The following is a 17424-nucleotide window of genomic DNA, read 5'->3' on the forward strand; positions in this document are numbered from 1 at the left end:
TGTTATACATGAAGCACATTAAGTGATTTCCTTTGTTCAGTGTGACCTTGTGAGGGAACTGGATTTTTGTCACTATTATTCCCATTGCATAGATAAATAAACTGAGGCTTGACATGCCCAATAAGTCACTGGTAGTAAAAGCAGTGCGTTAGCTTAAATCTCTGATATCCTCACGCCCCACACTGACTCAACAATAACAATACATTACCACGAAGGATGTCTGTGATGACAGTGGCCATTCCATTTGATCCTCATTATTCTTCTTTTATCGAAGGAAGGTGGGAGTCACCTTCTTTTCTAGGCAGTTAGGTAACTGAAGCCAAAAGGTATTGTGACAAATCCACTGGGCTGTAAAAGGCAGCGTGTGGAGGTGGAGCCCAGAGCTTCTGCCTCCACAGTTAAAAGCTCAGACAGGGCTTTGGGAGCAGGGCCTGCAAATCAAAGATGAAAGAACAACCTGTCTTGGAGCGCTTGCAGGTAAGCTCAGGCTGCTGGACTGGCGGGGAACAAGGACCTTAGGTGATTCACTAGATCTGCGCCCCCGGCCTTAGATAGAAGTGGGTGGGGCCAGAGACACTACATCTAACGAGGATCTAGAATAGCTAGGATTTACGAAATACCGGCGTTCAAGTTCTCTGGTCTCCACCCAAAGATGATTATCCTATCTAAGGCACAGGGCAGGTCCCGCAGCCGCGGTTTCAAGAGCTGGGATGCGGCCATAGCGGAGGTGGTGTCAGAGCGGAAACCTAGCGGGGGGTCGGGGCTTCAGCTTGGGGTGGTGGGAAACACCCCGGGAGAGGAGGCAGCTCTGTGGTTCCGCTTCGGGCCGGCGGGAGAGGAGTTCGGAGGTGGCTTGAGCTGAGAACCCGGAGGAAAGAAGGCGCATTTCTGAGCAGCCAGGGGCACGGATCGCAGACTGGGACGCTGACGAGCTGGGGGTCGCGGATTTCCGAGGCGGCTGGAGAAGTGCCCAGACCGCCGTCCCTCCGCGCCCCTGCGCGTCCCCGTGCGCCCCCGTGCGCCCCGGTGCGCCCAGTGCCGGAGTCCCGGAGCGATGACAGCGCCGGTTACGGTAAACGCCCGCCCCGCCGCAGTCCGCTTCCTTCCCCAACGCGGCGCCGCCCGGACTTGCAACCGCAGGAGTCCGCGCTGGCTCCTCTCCACTGCTGGCATGCGGCGCAACAGGAAGTTCTGGGGGCTTGGAGAGGGAGGGTGCTCCTGGCTGCTGGGAGAGGGCTGGCAACGCTTGGGAGAGTAGTGGAGATCCTGGTCATTCCTCGGTCTCGCCTATTTTGTGTGGACTTTCTCACACTGTGTATGAAAAATAAGTATCATTGAGCACATTGTATTTCAGGAATAGTACAGGCCGCTTAGCAAACGTTAGCTCATTTCAACCTGCTCTGGTAAGAGCACATGCTCTGGAGCTAGGTAGCCTGAGTTAGCATCCCAGCTGTATCACTACCTGTGATCTTGGGCGAGTTAACAGCTGTGCTTCGGCTTTCTCACTTGGAAAATGGGATAATACGATTTGTAGTTTCAAGATGAAATGAAATGCTATGTGCCATTTGCACTTAGAATAATGCCTGACGTATTTAGCAGGTTGTAAGAGTTTGGGATTCTTAACTATTTCATCCTGGCAGTAATCCTGTAAAGTAATCCTTTCTCTCCTATCACCACCGGTTTACAGGTAAGGAAAATGAAGCCAAAGGAGAAAAACAGATTTGAGATTTGAGCTCAGGTCAGTGCTTTAAGACACTGAGAACATAAAAAAGAAAAAGAGAGAGAGAGAGAGAGAGAGAGAAAAAGACACTGAGAAAATGGATGTTCTAGTCATACACATCATTGTGATTATTTGTTTTAGGGAGAAATGATCACCTTTAATTGTTAAAGTGGGAAACGAGTTATTCAATTTCTTTCCCCCGTGTACAGATTTTAATGTTTCACTGTCATCTGCTTTGGATTCTTATAGGACTGATAAAGCATTAGCTCTTTTGGTCAGACTGGAATCTGGGCTTGACTTTAAGAATCTGGTTGTTTCTTGTGTTTCCCACCAGGAGTGGTGACCATCTAGGGTAGGAGTTCGCATGAGTTTTGTTTTTTTGAGCCAAAACTGGAGTACCCTTTGGTAGTATTACACTTGTCTTGATAGACAAGGGCATGAATAGCATTTGAGATGATTATACCAGAGGAGAAGGGAAAGAATCGTGTAATATGTTGAAATTTGCCACAAATTTTGGTCTTGCCTATTTACAATTCTCTATCATAGCTAATTTTTTGGATAGCACATCTATGCCAAAACTATCAAGCATTTGGTAAATACTGTGCCTGAAATATGGCTTCTCTCTTTTTCCTTCTTTTTCAAATTTCTCACTTTTTATTTTATTTTTTTGAGACAGGGTCTCGCTGTGGTGCCCAGTCTGGTCTTGAACTCCTGGGCTCAAGCAATCCTCTTTGGCCTCACAAAGTGCTAAGATTACAGGCTGGAGCCACCGTGCCTGGCCTCACTGTGTTTTTAAATCATGAGTTTTCAGTATAAACAGCCCAAATAATCTGAGTGATTTTCATTATACTTCTGGTAGAATCATACCATGTTGGAACTGAAAGTGACCATCCTACCTGTAACTCAGTTGTTTCTTTGTGACACATCAGAAGTCTACATGGCAACTATTTTCTGTAAAATCCATCACTGTTAGGTAAGATATTATGATGTCAGTCTCAGTAGTGCCTTTTTTTTCTTTACTTCTTAGTTTTACTGAAGTTTTACGTTCTCATTGCTCAGAATCAATTGATTCCATAGGGTTAATATCTAAAAAGAGTAGAACTCTCCATCATTTCCTGCTTTTTAAGAGAAATAATCATGTTCATCTCTTTTAACTAGTTACTATTAGTCTGTATCTCTAGATATTTCTTATAATTGCTCCTTCTTGGTTTTTCAGGTTTAGTCATCATGCATTGGCTTTCCTGCATGAAATGTGTGGATTTAACTCTTTTCTGCTTTCTTGCCACTATCACTTACATGTATCCTACCTGTTCCTTCCATAGATCTTCTGAATATAGTTATCTCCTAATTTTTGGTTAGGTCAATATTTAGTTAGGTCAACATTATTATGCCTGCCTACGTGCTATTAAGAGCTTCCTTCCTTGTTTTTTTTTTTTGTTTGTTTGTTTTTCCAGAGTTGTCTCTCTGTGTTTGCAGTTTTCACCAATTGAACCACAAGTTCTTTGCCAGTTGTCTAAATCTTCCCTCAAGATGTCCAATGCAACAGTTATTTTAATCAATTTTATTTCTAGCACAGCTTTCTTACCTGCTTTGCCAGTCCAGACTGGTTGCTCTTGATGTTTGATGTATAGCTATTACCTTGGGCTCTCTTTTCACCATCATTTGGGGATTGATTCACTTTGCATCTCTGTTATGCTGGCTCCTGTTTCCCGTATCCCACACCTTAGTCTTTTTGGATTTCTTCTGTCATTTTGATGGAGCACATTCTCCAGTAGCTTTCTAAGAAAAGGTACATGTAAGGTAAACAGAATTTAATATATTTTTTTCCTTGATTCTGTATCACAGAAAATAATTATCCAGATGTTTTTCCCTTAAAAGCTTTGTCACTAACAATATAAAAATAATTTCTTGTTGTAAATAATTCAAATACTACAAATAGAAAGTTCCCTTTCTACCCCTCAACCACTCCCCCTCTGACCCAGAGGTAATCAAACTGTTGATTTGGAACATATTATTTAGATGTGCTTTTATATACATATGTATATATGTATGTATGTATTTATTTTTGAGATGGAGTCTTGCTCTGTCGCCCAGGCTGGAGTGCAGTGGCATGATCTCAGCTCACTGTAAGCTCTGTTTCCTGGATTCATGCCATTCTCCTGCCTCAGCCTCCCAAATAGCTGGGACTATAGGCGCCCACCACCACGCCTGGCTCATTTTTTGTATTTTTAGCAGAGATGTGGTTTCACCCTGTTATCCAGGATAGTCTAGATCTCCTGACCTCGTGATCCGCCTGCCTCGGCCTCCCAGAGTGCTGGGATTACAGGCGTGAGCCACCACGCCCAGCCATACATATGTAATTATTATTTTGATTTGTGCATGTGCTTTTATTCATTTACTTACTTTATTTTTTGAGATGGAGTTTCACTCTTGTTGCCCAGGCTGGAGTGCAATGGCACAATCTTGGCTCACCGCAACCTCTGCCTTCCAGGTTTAAGTGATTCTCCTGCCTCAGCCTCCTGAGTAGCTGGGATTACAGGCATGTGCCACCATGCCCGACTAATTTTGTACTTTTAGTAGAGACAGGGTTTCTCCATGTTGGTCAGGATGGTCTCGAACTCCCAACCTCAAGTGATCCACCTGCCTCGGCCTTCGAAAGTGCTGGGATTACAGGCATGAGCCACTACACCTGGTCTATTTATTTTAATTTTATTTTACTTTATTGAGATGGAATCTCACTATGTTGCTCACACTAGTCTTGAACTCCTGAGCTCAAAGGATCCTCCTACCTCAACCTCTCAAGTATCTGGGATTACAGGCACATGACACCATGCCTGGCTTTGCATGTGTTTTTACATAAATTGAATCATATTGTATATATTGATCTGTAACTTGTTTCACTTAACAGTAGTTCCTGGAGATTTTTCCATGTCAATACACATTAGTGCTTTCTTGAATAGTATGTTCAGATGAACTGGAGTGATCAAGATCATAGGTATAGCATTTTCTCTTCATGATCAGTCATAAATACTGACTGAGTGTTATGTGCCAAGCTGTGTTCCAGAATCTGGGAATATACAGTGAACAAAACTTTTATTTTTGAGATAGAAAGGGATAGTGAGATGCTTCTTGATGAAACTGAGCTCAGTTTCAGCTTTAATTTGTTTTTCCTTTCCTAGAGTGCAAATATACAATCACATCTCTTTTTCTCTTGGTATAAAATCACAACCATTAAAAATTGAGCTAAATACCTGGTGTGCCACCAGATCAACAGAACAATACCACTGATATAGAAATAGATTTTCTGAATGGATAAACAAAATATGGCACATATACACAAGGGAATATGATTCAGTTTTAAAATGGAAGGGAAATTCTGACACATGCTACAACATGGATGAACCTTGAGGACATCATGCTAAGTGAAATAAACCAGTCACAAAATGATAAATACTGTATGATTCCACTTATGAGGCATCTATAGAAATCAAATTCATACAAACAAAGAATGGAATTATAGTTGGCAGGGCCAGGGGAGGGGAAATGTTTGGTGGTTTAATGGGTATAGAGTTTCAGTTTTTCGAGATGAAAAGGTTCTGGAGATTGGTCGCACAACAATGTGAATATACTTAGCAAAACTGAGCTACACCCTTAAAAATGGTGAGGATGGCAAATTTTACATTGTCTATTTTACCACAATTAAAACAAAAACGGAAAACGATTCTCATACAGACTCCTTTGTAGAGGGCTTTGTCTTACACTTTGAACAGGTGGTTGAATCTGCTTTCAGCTGGATGAATACTCAGTCGTGGGATTGCAGGATTGAATGGTAATTCCATTTTTAGTTTTTTTGAGGAACCTCCATTACTGTTTTCCATAACATAAGGAATTACATTTCTATCAACAGTGTACGAAGGTCCCCTTTCTCTGCATCCTTGCCAGTATTTGTTATTTTTTGTCTTCTTTATAATAACCATTTTAACTGGAGCGAGATGATATCCCATTGTGGTTTTGATTTGCATTTTACTGATGGTTAGTGATGTTGAGCATATTTTTATACGCATGTTGGCTGTTTGTATGTATCCTTTTGAGAAATGTTGATTCATGTCCTTTGCCCACTCTTCAATGGGCTTATTTGTTTTGTTTTTACTGTTGAGTTGTTTGAGTTCTTTTTATGTTCTGGATATTAGTACCGTGTCGAATAAATAGTTTGCAAATATTTTCTCCAGCTCAACAGATTGTCACTTCATTTTGTTGATTGTTTCCTTCACTGTGCAGAAACCTTTTAGTTTAGTATGGTCTCATTTGTGTATTTTTGTTTCTCTTTTTTCTTTTTAACCAACCAATAAGAAGCACTGAATCATTTGTGTACTTTTGTTTTTGTTGTCTGTGCTTATGAGGTCTTTTTTTTTTTTTTTTTTTAATTTATTTATTATTATTAAACTTCAAGTTGTAGGGTACATGTGCACAATGTGCTATGAGGTCTTAACTGCAAAATCTTTGCCTTGATCAATGTCCTGAAGCGTTTCCCTTATATTTCCTTCTAGTATTTTTATAGTTGAAGTCTTCCATTTAAGTTTTTAATGCATCTTGAGTTGATTTTTGTATATGGTGAGAGATAGGAGTTCAGTTTCATTCTTCTGCATATAAATATCCGGTTTTCCCGGCATGATTTATTGAAGAGGGTGTCCTGTAACCAATGTATGTTCTTGATGCCTTTGTCAAAATTCAGTTAGCTGTAAAAATGTGGAATTACTTCTGTGTTCTCTATTTTGTTCCATTGGTCTATATATCTTTTTATACCAATAGCATGCTGTTTTGGTTACTATAGCTATAAGACTACTTTGGTACAGTTTCCAAAGTTCCTCTTATTATTGATTTCTAGTTTTATTTTATCTGTGGTCTGAGAAGATACATGATGTGATTTTGATTTTTTAAAATTAGTTGAGATGTGTTTTGTGTTTTACCATATAGTCTGTTCTGGAGAATGTCCCACATGCTGATAAAAATGTGTATTCTGGAGCTGTTGGATGAGGTGTTCTGTCAATATCTATTAGATCCATTTGGTCTAAAGTACGGTTTAAGTGTAATTTAAATTTTCTGTTTAGATAATCTGTCTAATGCTCAGAGTGGGGTGTTGAAGTCCCCAACCGTTACTGTGTTGGAGTCTATTTGTCCCTTTTGATCAAATAATATTTGCTTTATATATTGGGGTGCATGCTCTTTGTTGGGTACATATATGTGTAGAATTGTTACACTTTCTTGCTGAATTGATTGCCTTATATAATTATAATTATATAATGACCTTTTTGTCTCTTTTAATTTTTTTTTTTACTTAAAGTTTGTTTCATCTGATATAAGTATAGTTATTTATGCTCACGTTTGGTTTCTGTTTGCATGGAATATCTTTATCCACTCCTTTACTTTCAGTCTGTATCTGTCTTTATAGGTGAGATGAATTTCTTACAGGTAGGATATAGTTGTGTCTTTTTTTTAATTAACAAAAATTTTTTATAGAGATAGGGTCTCACTATGTTGACCAGGTTGGTCTTGAACTCCTGGCCTCAAGTGATCCTCCCATTTGGACCTCCCAAAGTGCTAGGATTACAGGTGCAAGCCACCACACCCGGCCAGGGTCATTGTTTTTTTCCAATCCATTCAGCCAATCTATATGTTTTAAGTGGAAAATTTAATCCATTTACTTTCACGGTTATTATTGATCTGGGAGCACTTATTCTTGTCATTTTATTAACTGATGTCTGCTTGTTTTGCATATCCTTAGTTCTTTTCTTTCTCTCGTATTGTTTATCATTGTGGTTTGGTGGTATTCTGTAGTGGTAACATTTAAGCACTTTCACTTTCTTATTTGTGTGTTTGCCCTATTAGTGGGTTTTATACTTTTGTGTATTTTCATGATGGTAGATATTGTCTTTTTGCTTCTATGTGCATGACTTGCTTAAACATTTCTTATAGGGCTCGTTTAGTGGTGATGAATTTCTTCAGCTTTTGCTTATCTGGGAAAGACTTCACTTCTTATTTGTTTATGAAGGATAACATTGCTAGGAATAGTATCCTTGGATGGCAATGTTTTTTTTTTTTTTGTTTTTTTTTTTTTGTTTTTTGGTATTTTGAATATATCAGTTCATTTTCTCCTGACTTGTAAAGTTTCTGTTGAGCAATTTGCTGTTAGTCTGATGGGGGTTCCGGTGTAAATCACTGGACATTTTTCTTTTGCTGTTTTTAGAATTTAGAATTCTCTCAGTTTGACTATAATGTGCTCTGGAAAAGATCTTTTTGAATTGTATCTTTTTGGCAATCTGGGTTCTTCCTGTTTCCGGATGTCTAAATCTCTTGCTAGATCTGGGAAGTTTTCAGTTATTATTTCATTAAATAGGTGTTCCGTTCCTTTTGTTTTCTCTTCACTTTTCAGAGCACCAAAATTTTGAATATTTGGCTTCTTTATGGTGCCTTATAGATCACGTAGACTTTGTTTATTCTTTTAAATTATATTTTCTTTATTTTTGTCCGCGTCAGGAAAAATCCTCATTTCTCCTCTACTTTTACACTGTGACAATCAACACAGAGGACTTCTGTGACAAATATGTGTGTGGGAGTTTTCCCCACACATCAAGCAGCAGACACCAGGTAGGTGTCTTCCAATTCAGTTCTGACACTATCTACCTGAAGATAGTGCCAGATCACACAAGTTGGGGACTCATTCCCCAAGACTACACCTGCCTCCTTTAGATGGAAATTCTAACTGACTGTCTTCAAGTTGGGGTTCCCATGACCTCCTCTTTGGATTTGATTAATTTGCTGGAGTGGCTCACAGAACTTAGGGAAACACATTTGCTGGTTAATTATAGAGGACACTGTAAAGGATATAGATGAAGAGATACACAGGGCTAGGTATGGGAGAAGGCGTGCACGGCTTCCATGCCCTCCCTGGGCATATTACCCTTTAGAACCTCTATGTGTTCAGCTATCCAGGAGCTCACCAAACCTTGTCCTCTTGAGTTTTTATGGAAGCTTCATGATGTCAGAATTTCTTCTCCCAGGGCATAGGGTGTGGCCCTCTCTGGGAAGGGTCTTAAGGCCCACAATCAGAAAGGAGCGGAAAGATTAGAATCCTGCATTGGAGGAGAAAGGCAGGAGAGAGATTCTGTTTCCTCAGACCTTCCCCTGAGGCCTAACACACCTGACATTATAACAAAAGACTCAAAGAAAGGATATGGGAGTTATTAAGAAGGAACCATGGGTAAAACCCTATATATATACATGGTTCCTTTATATATATATATATAAAAAATATAAAATGGTTTCTTGTTTTATATATATGTATATAAATCATATATATAAATCATATGCATATATATGTATTTAAATCATTACACCACATTGACTAGGTTATTTCATCACACTTGTTTTCAAGTTCTCAAATTCTTTCTGCTTGATTGAGTCTATTGTTGAAGCTTTCTAATATATTTTGTATTTCATTCAGAGAATTCTTTAATTCTAGAATTTCTTTTGGTTCTTTTTTAATGATATTTACATCTTTGGTCAATTTTTCATTTGTTTCTTGAATTTTCTGATTTCTTTGTATTGTATTTCCAAGTTCTCTTGTATCTCACTGAGCTTTTTAAATAAAACCTTTTTAAAATTAAAAAGAAATTTTTTTTGAGATGAGGTTTCACTCTGTTGCCCAGGCTGGATTCCAGTGGTACAATCATAGCTCAATGGCAGATTGAACTCCTGAACTCCTGAGGTCGAGTGATCCTCCTGCATCAGCTTTGCGAGTAGCTAAGATTATAGGAATGAGCCATCACACCTGGTTGAACTTCTTTAATGTCATTAGTTTGAATTCTTTTTCATCGATTTTGTGAATTTCTTCACTGAAATATATTGCTGGAGAATTATTATGTTCCTTAGGTGGTATAATTTTTCCTTGCTTTTTCATGTTTCTTGTGTCCTTACATTGATATCTGTGCATCTGGCATAACCATTGCTTCTTCCAGTCTTTTGAACTTGCTTGCACAGGGGAGGATTGTATTCTGAAGATGTTTATTTGATGGTGTTTAGGTTGGGCACTTTGGCTTTGATTCTGGGTGTGTGCAGTAGTATAGTCTCAGTATAATTTCTTCAGCTGTAAACAGTGTCAGTAGTGTCGGAGATTTGCTCAGTGGCTTCAGGTGTGATTGTTAGTGGAGGGTGTGGTGAGGTTTTGCTGGGGATGGGGACATAAGGTGGGCCAGTCCTTGGGCCCCAGTGGTGATAGCAGTGAGCTGAATGTGCCAGTCCTTGGGCCCCTGGGTGGCATATGCTGGCACTGATGTTAGTGGGCCAGGTGAGCTGATTGTTGGGCCTGCAGGTGACTTTCTTGGGTGCTGGCAGTGGCAGTGGTGGGATGGGCAGGTAGGTGTGTCCTTGAGCCCTTGGACAGTGGGTGTGGTGACTCACAACAGTAGCAGTGGTGAGACAATCCTCTGGTTCCCGAGTGATCCATGATGGTGTTGGAAGTGGCTGTGATGGGTTAAGTGGGTCACTCCCCAGGCCTGCAGGTGGTGTGTGTGGGTGCCAGCTTTGCTGGGTGGTGGCAGGTTGGGTGAGCCCATTCTCAGGCTTCTGGGAGGAGTGCTTAGGTGCCAACTGTGATGGTTGGGGCAGGTGATCCCTAGGGCCCTGGATGGTGTGCTCCAGCACTGGGTGGGATGGAGTTGGGCAGGGTGGGCTTCTCCTCAGGCCCCTCATGGTGCATGTGGCCACTGGCTGTGGTAGGAGGGGTGAGGTGATCCCCAGGCCCCTGGTGGAATGCTTGAGTTGGGGTGGCAGTGGCTGCATTGTGGCCCTGCTGCTGGGGAGGGCAGAGTTGTTTCAGTGGCAGAAGCTGTGAACAGGCAGCAGGGGAAAGCTAGCTTGACTCCAGATTGTGGCTTTAAATGAGGCTGCCTTTCCTCAGGGCGCTTTTAAATGTGCAGTGACCTCAATACAGAGCATGGTGGGGTCAGTGCCAATGGCTCATGGTTTGGCCTGGTAGGCAGCAGCAAACAGTGGAGGTGGACTGTGGGCAGGGGAGATCAATGGGACTCCCGGGATATGGAGATGTGGGACTGTTGGGCCCCAGGACAGGATACAATCTGGTGGGGGCTGGGCTGTAAAAATGGCACCTTGCTGTAGCTGCTTAGAATTCATAGTGTGTGTGGGACTCAGTGTGAGCTCCGTCTCCGGAGCAATGCCATCACACGGTCTCTAGGTAGCTCCCTGTTAGTCTCAGGGCCCCCTGGAGTCCAGACGCTTTTTTCCTGTGGCTACATTGTATATTATTTGTCCATTAATTAGTTGATGGATATTTGTGTTGTTTCTACTTTTTGACAATTATGAATAATGCTGGTATGAACATTTGTATACAAGTTTTTGTATAGACATATGTTTTCATTTCTTTTGGGACAACACCTAGGAGTGGAATTTCTGGGTCATATGGTAACTCCTGTGTTTGGCCTTTTGAGGAACTGCCAGAGTTTGTTTCAAAGCAATGGTATCATTTTACATTATCACCAGCAATCCATGATAGTTCCAGTTTCTCCCTATTTTTTGTATTGTCTGATTTTTTTGTTATAGCCATCCTAGCCGGTATGAAGAATACATGGCTTTGCATTTCCCTTATGACTAATGATTTTGAGCATCTTTTCATGGGTTTATGCGACATTTGTTCTTTGGAGAACTATTTAGATCCTTTGTGTGGCACTTATTTTTGATCCAGTGCTTCAGATTGTCTCCTGGAAAATGTGCACATCCACACAAAAGTTAGTATACCGTTTCTAAGGGTTCACGACCCTCCCAGTATCTGCAAGGGCCTGAGGCTTCTCACAGAGAACCTGCTATGTGGCAGATGTTTTTCAGGGCATTTTATATGCTTGGTCTCACCCATAATTATTAGGTACCAGATTTGTGTGATGATCAGATATTCAGGAAAATGATTGGCCGACCCTCAAACACTACACTGCTTCAGGGATTGGTATTAGCACAAGTGTCGTGGGTAAGCGATGGTAAAGTGAAGTTGCTAAGGGAATGAACTCAAATCAGACTGTCTATATATGAATCCTGGTGTCACTTTTATGAGCTGCTGTGTCCCTTAGGGAAATTACTCAACCTCTCTAAGATTCAGTATCCTCTTTCATAAAATGAGTTTAATAACTGCACCCAGGTACTCTTGGGCAATTTAAATGAGTTAATAAACAAAATGTTTTACATTGTCCAGGTGGGCACATAGAAAGTGCTGAATAAATTGTTACCCCGGCTGGGCGCGGTGGCTCACGCCTGTAATCCCAGCACTCTGGGAGGCCGAGGTGGGTGGATCACCTGAGGTCAGGAGTTTGAGACCAGCCTGACCAGCATGATGAAACCCTGTCTCTACTAAAAATACAAAATTTGACCAGGCATGGTGACACGTGCCTGTAATCCCAGCTACTTGGGAAGCTAAGGCAGGAGAATTGCTTGAACCTGGGAGGCGGAGGTTGCAGTGAGACATGATCATGCCATTGCATTCCAGCCTGGGCGACAACAGTGAAAATCCATCTCCAAAAATAAGTAAATAAATAGTTACCTTGCAGTTAATATTATATGACAGACCAAGTTGACCTTTGAATATGAAAATACTTTTCTTTTCTTGGGGGATGTAGATATCTTTTATTGATCTTAAAAAGGGCCAAGAAGTTTTTGCAAGTTGAATCTTGTAATCTCAGGAAAGAGAATTTTCTTCTTAGATAAGCTTAAGTTTACAGAGCACTTTACAGATCCTTGGCCTGTTTAAGTTAATCCTTTCTAACCTTTGTCACCACTGTTAGTGTCCGCTTTAGAAGGATTTTAAAACAAAATAAAACAAATTTTAGCCTTTGTCCTTATCTGGCCCAGAGAAACAGCCTTCCAAATAGGCAATTTTTGCTCTTTCACCCCAAGGTCAAGCAAATAGAGAGAATGGGGTCAGAAGTCTTCAAATTTTAAAATCTTTCTAAAATTAGAATTTTTAGGACAGCCTTAAGAAAGGCAAACTAGGAGGGAATAATGAATTGACATAAGGCTTCATAGACTGCATCTTTATTCTTTTTTTTTAATTATTATTTTTTGAGATGAAATCAAACTCTGTTGCCCAGGCTGGAGTGCAGTGGCACGATCTTGGCTCACTGCAGCCTCCTCCTCCCAGGTTTGAGCAATTCTCCTGCCTCAGTCTCCTGAGTAGTTGTAACTATAGGCATGCGCCACCACGCCTGGCTAATTTTTGTATTTTTAGTAGAGACAGGGTTTCACCATGCTGGCCAGGCTGGTCTCGAACTCCTGACCTCAGGTGATCCACCCACCTCGGTCTCCCAAAGTGCTGGGATTACAGGTGTGAGCCACCACACCGGCCCTCCTTCAAGTTTAATGGAAGGGAAGAGTTGCTGTAAGGTGCATGCCAACGTCTCTGAATTCCAGTGTTTTATCAGTTTTGTTCTCTGACCTACAGATGATGATGGTGGTTTTAAAAATTATTTACTTATTTGGTGGTGTGGGTTTGCAACTGGAAGAGGCTAAGATAAAATATTCCTTCTTATAGTATAATTACAGGCCAGTCGTGGTGGCTTATGCCTGTAATCCCAGCATTTTGGGAGGCTGAGGTGGGCAGATCACCTGAGGTCAAGAGTTTGAGACCAGCTTGGCCAACAAGGCAAAACCCGTCTCTACTAAAAGTACCAAAAAAAAAAAAAAAAAAAAAAAAAGCTGGGCATAGTGGTGCATGCCTGTAATCCCAGCTACTCTGGAGGCTGAGGCAGGAGAATCACTTGAACTCGGGAGGTGGAGGTTGCAGTAAGCTGAGATTGCACCACTACACTCCGGCCTGGGTGACACAGCAAGACTCTCCCTCAAAAAAAAAGAAAAAAAAGAATACAATTACAAAATATTATGAGCATTTGAGTGATATATTCTTAAAAAAAAAAAAAAAAAAAAAAAGAAAAACTACCTTGCTTTTGTTGAATCCCTCTTTTATGATTGCCTTTTTGGGTCATTTCAAAGTCTTTCTTATGGATAAAATATATTTCTTCTCACTTTACAATATCAGAAGAAATTAAATACTGAAGAAACATCTTCAGCATCAAAACCCAGTGAAAATGGAAACTTGGAAATCTGTTCTGGAGTTGCGCCCCTCAGTGACTTAAAGAAAGGCATGATGTGGGTAGCTGTGCTCTCCTTTCCTTCCTGAATTGCACTGAAAGCACAGGCAGTCTCTAAACAACAACACTGGAACTTTGAATATCATGTGTTCCAGCAAGAAAGAGAAGTTGGGAAATTTCAGCCTAGCAAATGATAGTGTCCTATCTGCCAACCTCTGTTAACTCATAGGATTCTTGGTATCCCACTGACAGCCTTCTAAGTCTCAATTTCCCGAACAACTCTAATTCTTGTTGTTTTTTTTTTTGTTTTATTTTTTGTTTTTTTTTGAGACAGATTCTCACTCTGTCGCCCAGTTGGAGTGCAGTGGCACAATCTCGGCTCACGGCAATCTCTGCCTCCTAGGTTCAAGTGATTCTCCTCCTTCAGCCTTCCAAGTAGCTGGAATTACAGGCATGTACCACTATGCCCGGCTAATTTTTGTATTTTTAGTAGAGACAGGGTTTCGTCATGTTGTCGAGGCTGGTCTTGAACTCCTGACCTCAGGTGATCTGCCTGCGTTGGCCTCCCAATGTGCTAGGATTACAGGTGTGAGCCACCATACCCAGCCTGGACTGCCCTAATTCTGTTAAAACATCTTTTTCTCCTAAAATTTTAGGGGAATCAGTTTTTTCGAATGTGAGGTTTGTTTGTTTGTTTGTTTGTTTGTTTGTTTTCTGAATAAAAAACGTGTCTGTACCCTACCCTAAATCTTTAAGTTACAATAAAAGTCTCAAAGATTTTTAAGATCTTTTAAATTAAAAGATTTTTTTTTCTGTTAAAAAGTTAAAAATTCTAAATGTTAAGATAAAAAATCTTTATAATTTAAGATGAGTCCCTCGAAGATTAAGATAAGAATCTTAAGGTGAATGATTTAGGGGAGGGGATATTCTTAATTGATAATTGTTGGAAATCTCTTAGGAAAGAGTCTCCCGAAGTTGCATCCTGTGCAAACAAGTCTGTAATACCCTCAGAGAAAATCCTTGATCAAATATATTTTGGGAAACAGACAGTGTATCCCTTCTGGACAATCACAATTCTCGTATGTGTTTATACAGCCACAAAACATTTTCCTTTTCAATTTTAGTATACGTGCTGCGCAGGAGAGCACATTTTCTTTTTCTCCTGTGAAATACAGTATCTTCTTCAGGCTGTACTTCAGACAGTTCCCTGTCTTTGGAGATGAAGAGTACACTGGGTCTAACTAGGTCATGACAGTACAGTGCAGGGGATAAGCACAGAAGGCTCAGGCTCAGAGAGCACGGGGAAGGAGGTCCTGATTCAGACTTGAGAGTTTCCAGAAATTTTCTAGGAGGCATGATGTCTAAGTTGGCAGAGAAAGGAAGGGAGTGGAGAGTATTCTAGGTGGAGAGAACACTGTGTAGAGAATACCTGTAGGTGAATTCAGACAATTCGAAGTTGCTCAGTATATTTAGAATGTAGAGATGGAGGCAGGGAGGAGCAAGAGACCAGGTAGGAGCTGGAGCACCCAAGATGTGGCAGGCAGTGCTCTGTAAAGCGTGTGAAGGACTTTACAACTTTATCTTGAGGATAATGGCGAGCCCTTGCAAGGTTTTATGTGATAATGACTTGTTCACTTTATTTATTTTAAAAGATTATAAGCTTTATTACAGATAATGGATTGAAGAGAAAATTAGAGGCAGAAAGGCCTGGGGGGAAATGTAGGCAAGAGTTTATGGAGACTTTAACTAGGGCAATATAGATGCAGAGAGGTAGGCAGATACAAGAGATATTTGAGAGATAGAATCAGGCCCCGCCCAGTGGTTCATGCCTGTAATCCCAGCACTTTGAGAGGCTGAGGCTGGCAGATCACTTGGGCTCAGGAGTTTGAAATCAGCCTGGCCAACACAGGGAAACTCTATCTCTACAAAACACACACACACACAGCAATTCGCCAGGTGCGGTGGCGTGCACCTATGGTCCCAGCTACTTGGGAGCATGAGGCAGGAGAATTGCTTGAGTGCCGCGAGGCAGAGGTTGCAGTAAGCCAAGATCGTGCCACCACACTCCAGCTTGGGCAACAGGAATGAGAAACTGTCTCAAAAAGAGCTCAAAGGCATGGCAGCTCATGCTTGCAATCCCAGCCACTTGGGAGGCTGCAGTGGGAGGATTGCTTGAGGCCAGGAGTTTGAGACCAGCCTGGCTAACAAAGCAAAATCCCATCTCAGTGTATTCCTTAATGCTTAGAAACTGCTACTGTTGGCTGAGCGTGGCGACTCATGCCTGTAATTGCAGCACTTTGGGAGGACAAGGCAGGATGATTGCTTGAGGCCAGGAGTTCAAGGCTACCCTGGCCAACATAACAAGACCCTGTCACTATTTTTAAAAAGTTGTGACCAGGCCTGGTGGCTGACACCTGTAATCCTAGCACTTTAGGAGACGGGGGCGGGTGGATCACTTGAGGTTGGGAGTTTGAGACCAGCCTGGCCAACATAGCGGAACTCTGTCTCTACTAAAAATACAAAAATTAGCTGGGCGTGGTGGCGCACAGCAGTAATCCCAGCTACTCAGGAGGCTGAGGCAGGAGAATTGCTTGAACCCGGGGCGGAGGTTGCAGTAAGCCAAGATTGTGCCACTTCACTCCAGCCTGGGCAAAAGAGCGAAATTCTGTCTCAAAAAAACCAAAACAAAACAAAACAAAAAAGTTACTCCTGAGTTGGGTATGGTGGCACATGCCTGTAATCCCACACTCGGGAGGTGAAGGTGGGAGGACTGCTTGAGCTCAGGAGTTCAAGACCAGCCTGGGCAATATAGTGAGACGCCCTCTCAAAAAAAAAGTTGCTCGTAAGTCATGTGTTGTGCTTATAAATTGGTTCCTCTCTATGGAGGGGAATGTGGAAATCTGAGTTGACTTAGAAATTTTACTTGCAGGTGTATATTCTGAAGATATACATGAACATGAAAGCTATGCTGTATGTATGTTGTGTAAGATGAAAAATAACAGATATACACGACCAGGTGCTTGGCTAAGTCAATTATGGGACTTCCATATTAGGGAATACGGTCAGCCTCATAAAATGAAGCAATTCTATATATAAGGTTATTACATATCATTATTAATCAGGAAAAAAAAAACAAGATGCAGAACAGCATGTATAATTTGCCTGTATGTGTGTAAGAATTTTTGGGGGGATATACCTATAAACACATTTACTGTCTTTAGAGGAATGCACAACAAACTGTAATGGAGGTTAACTTTTGAGGGGGAAACTGGATGGCTGGGGAACGGGGGTGGGAGGGAAATTTAACTTTTCCCTGTATCACCTGATGTACCTCCTGGATTTTATACCATTTGCAATATTATCTATTAGAAAAAAAATTGCCAGGAGCTGGTTTAGCATATCCCATGGATGATATAGTGAGGACTTACATAAGAACTAAGTGCAGCTTTGTCAGTTATAACATTGTAACTATCCGTTGTGTTTGTTTTTTGCTATGTGGCAATATAGGCACACAGTTATAGAGGGTTTACTTGAAGCTACTGTAATTATTATTATTTTTTG

General features: G+C 41.2%; 1 protein-coding gene across 2 annotated transcripts in view; it reads left to right on the top strand.

Annotated features, from left to right (window-relative positions):
* Positions 1-644: 644 nt before the first annotated feature.
* TRPM6 (transient receptor potential cation channel subfamily M member 6) overlaps positions 645-17424 on the top strand; it is a 160435-nt gene continuing 143655 nt past the window's right edge. The window contains exon 1 of one of the 2 annotated variants that reach the window (XM_007969515.3): positions 645-1072. In XM_007969515.3, coding sequence (XP_007967706.3) covers positions 1055-1072 — 18 coding nt within the window. In that variant the 5' untranslated portion in view covers positions 645-1054. The remainder of the gene's footprint in view (positions 1073-17424) is intronic. The other variant, XM_073021522.1, reaches the window with a different exon arrangement.

The sequence above is a fragment of the Chlorocebus sabaeus genome, chromosome 12 (genome assembly GCF_047675955.1).
Source record: "Chlorocebus sabaeus isolate Y175 chromosome 12, mChlSab1.0.hap1, whole genome shotgun sequence".
Classification (NCBI taxonomy): Eukaryota; Metazoa; Chordata; class Mammalia; order Primates; family Cercopithecidae; genus Chlorocebus; species Chlorocebus sabaeus.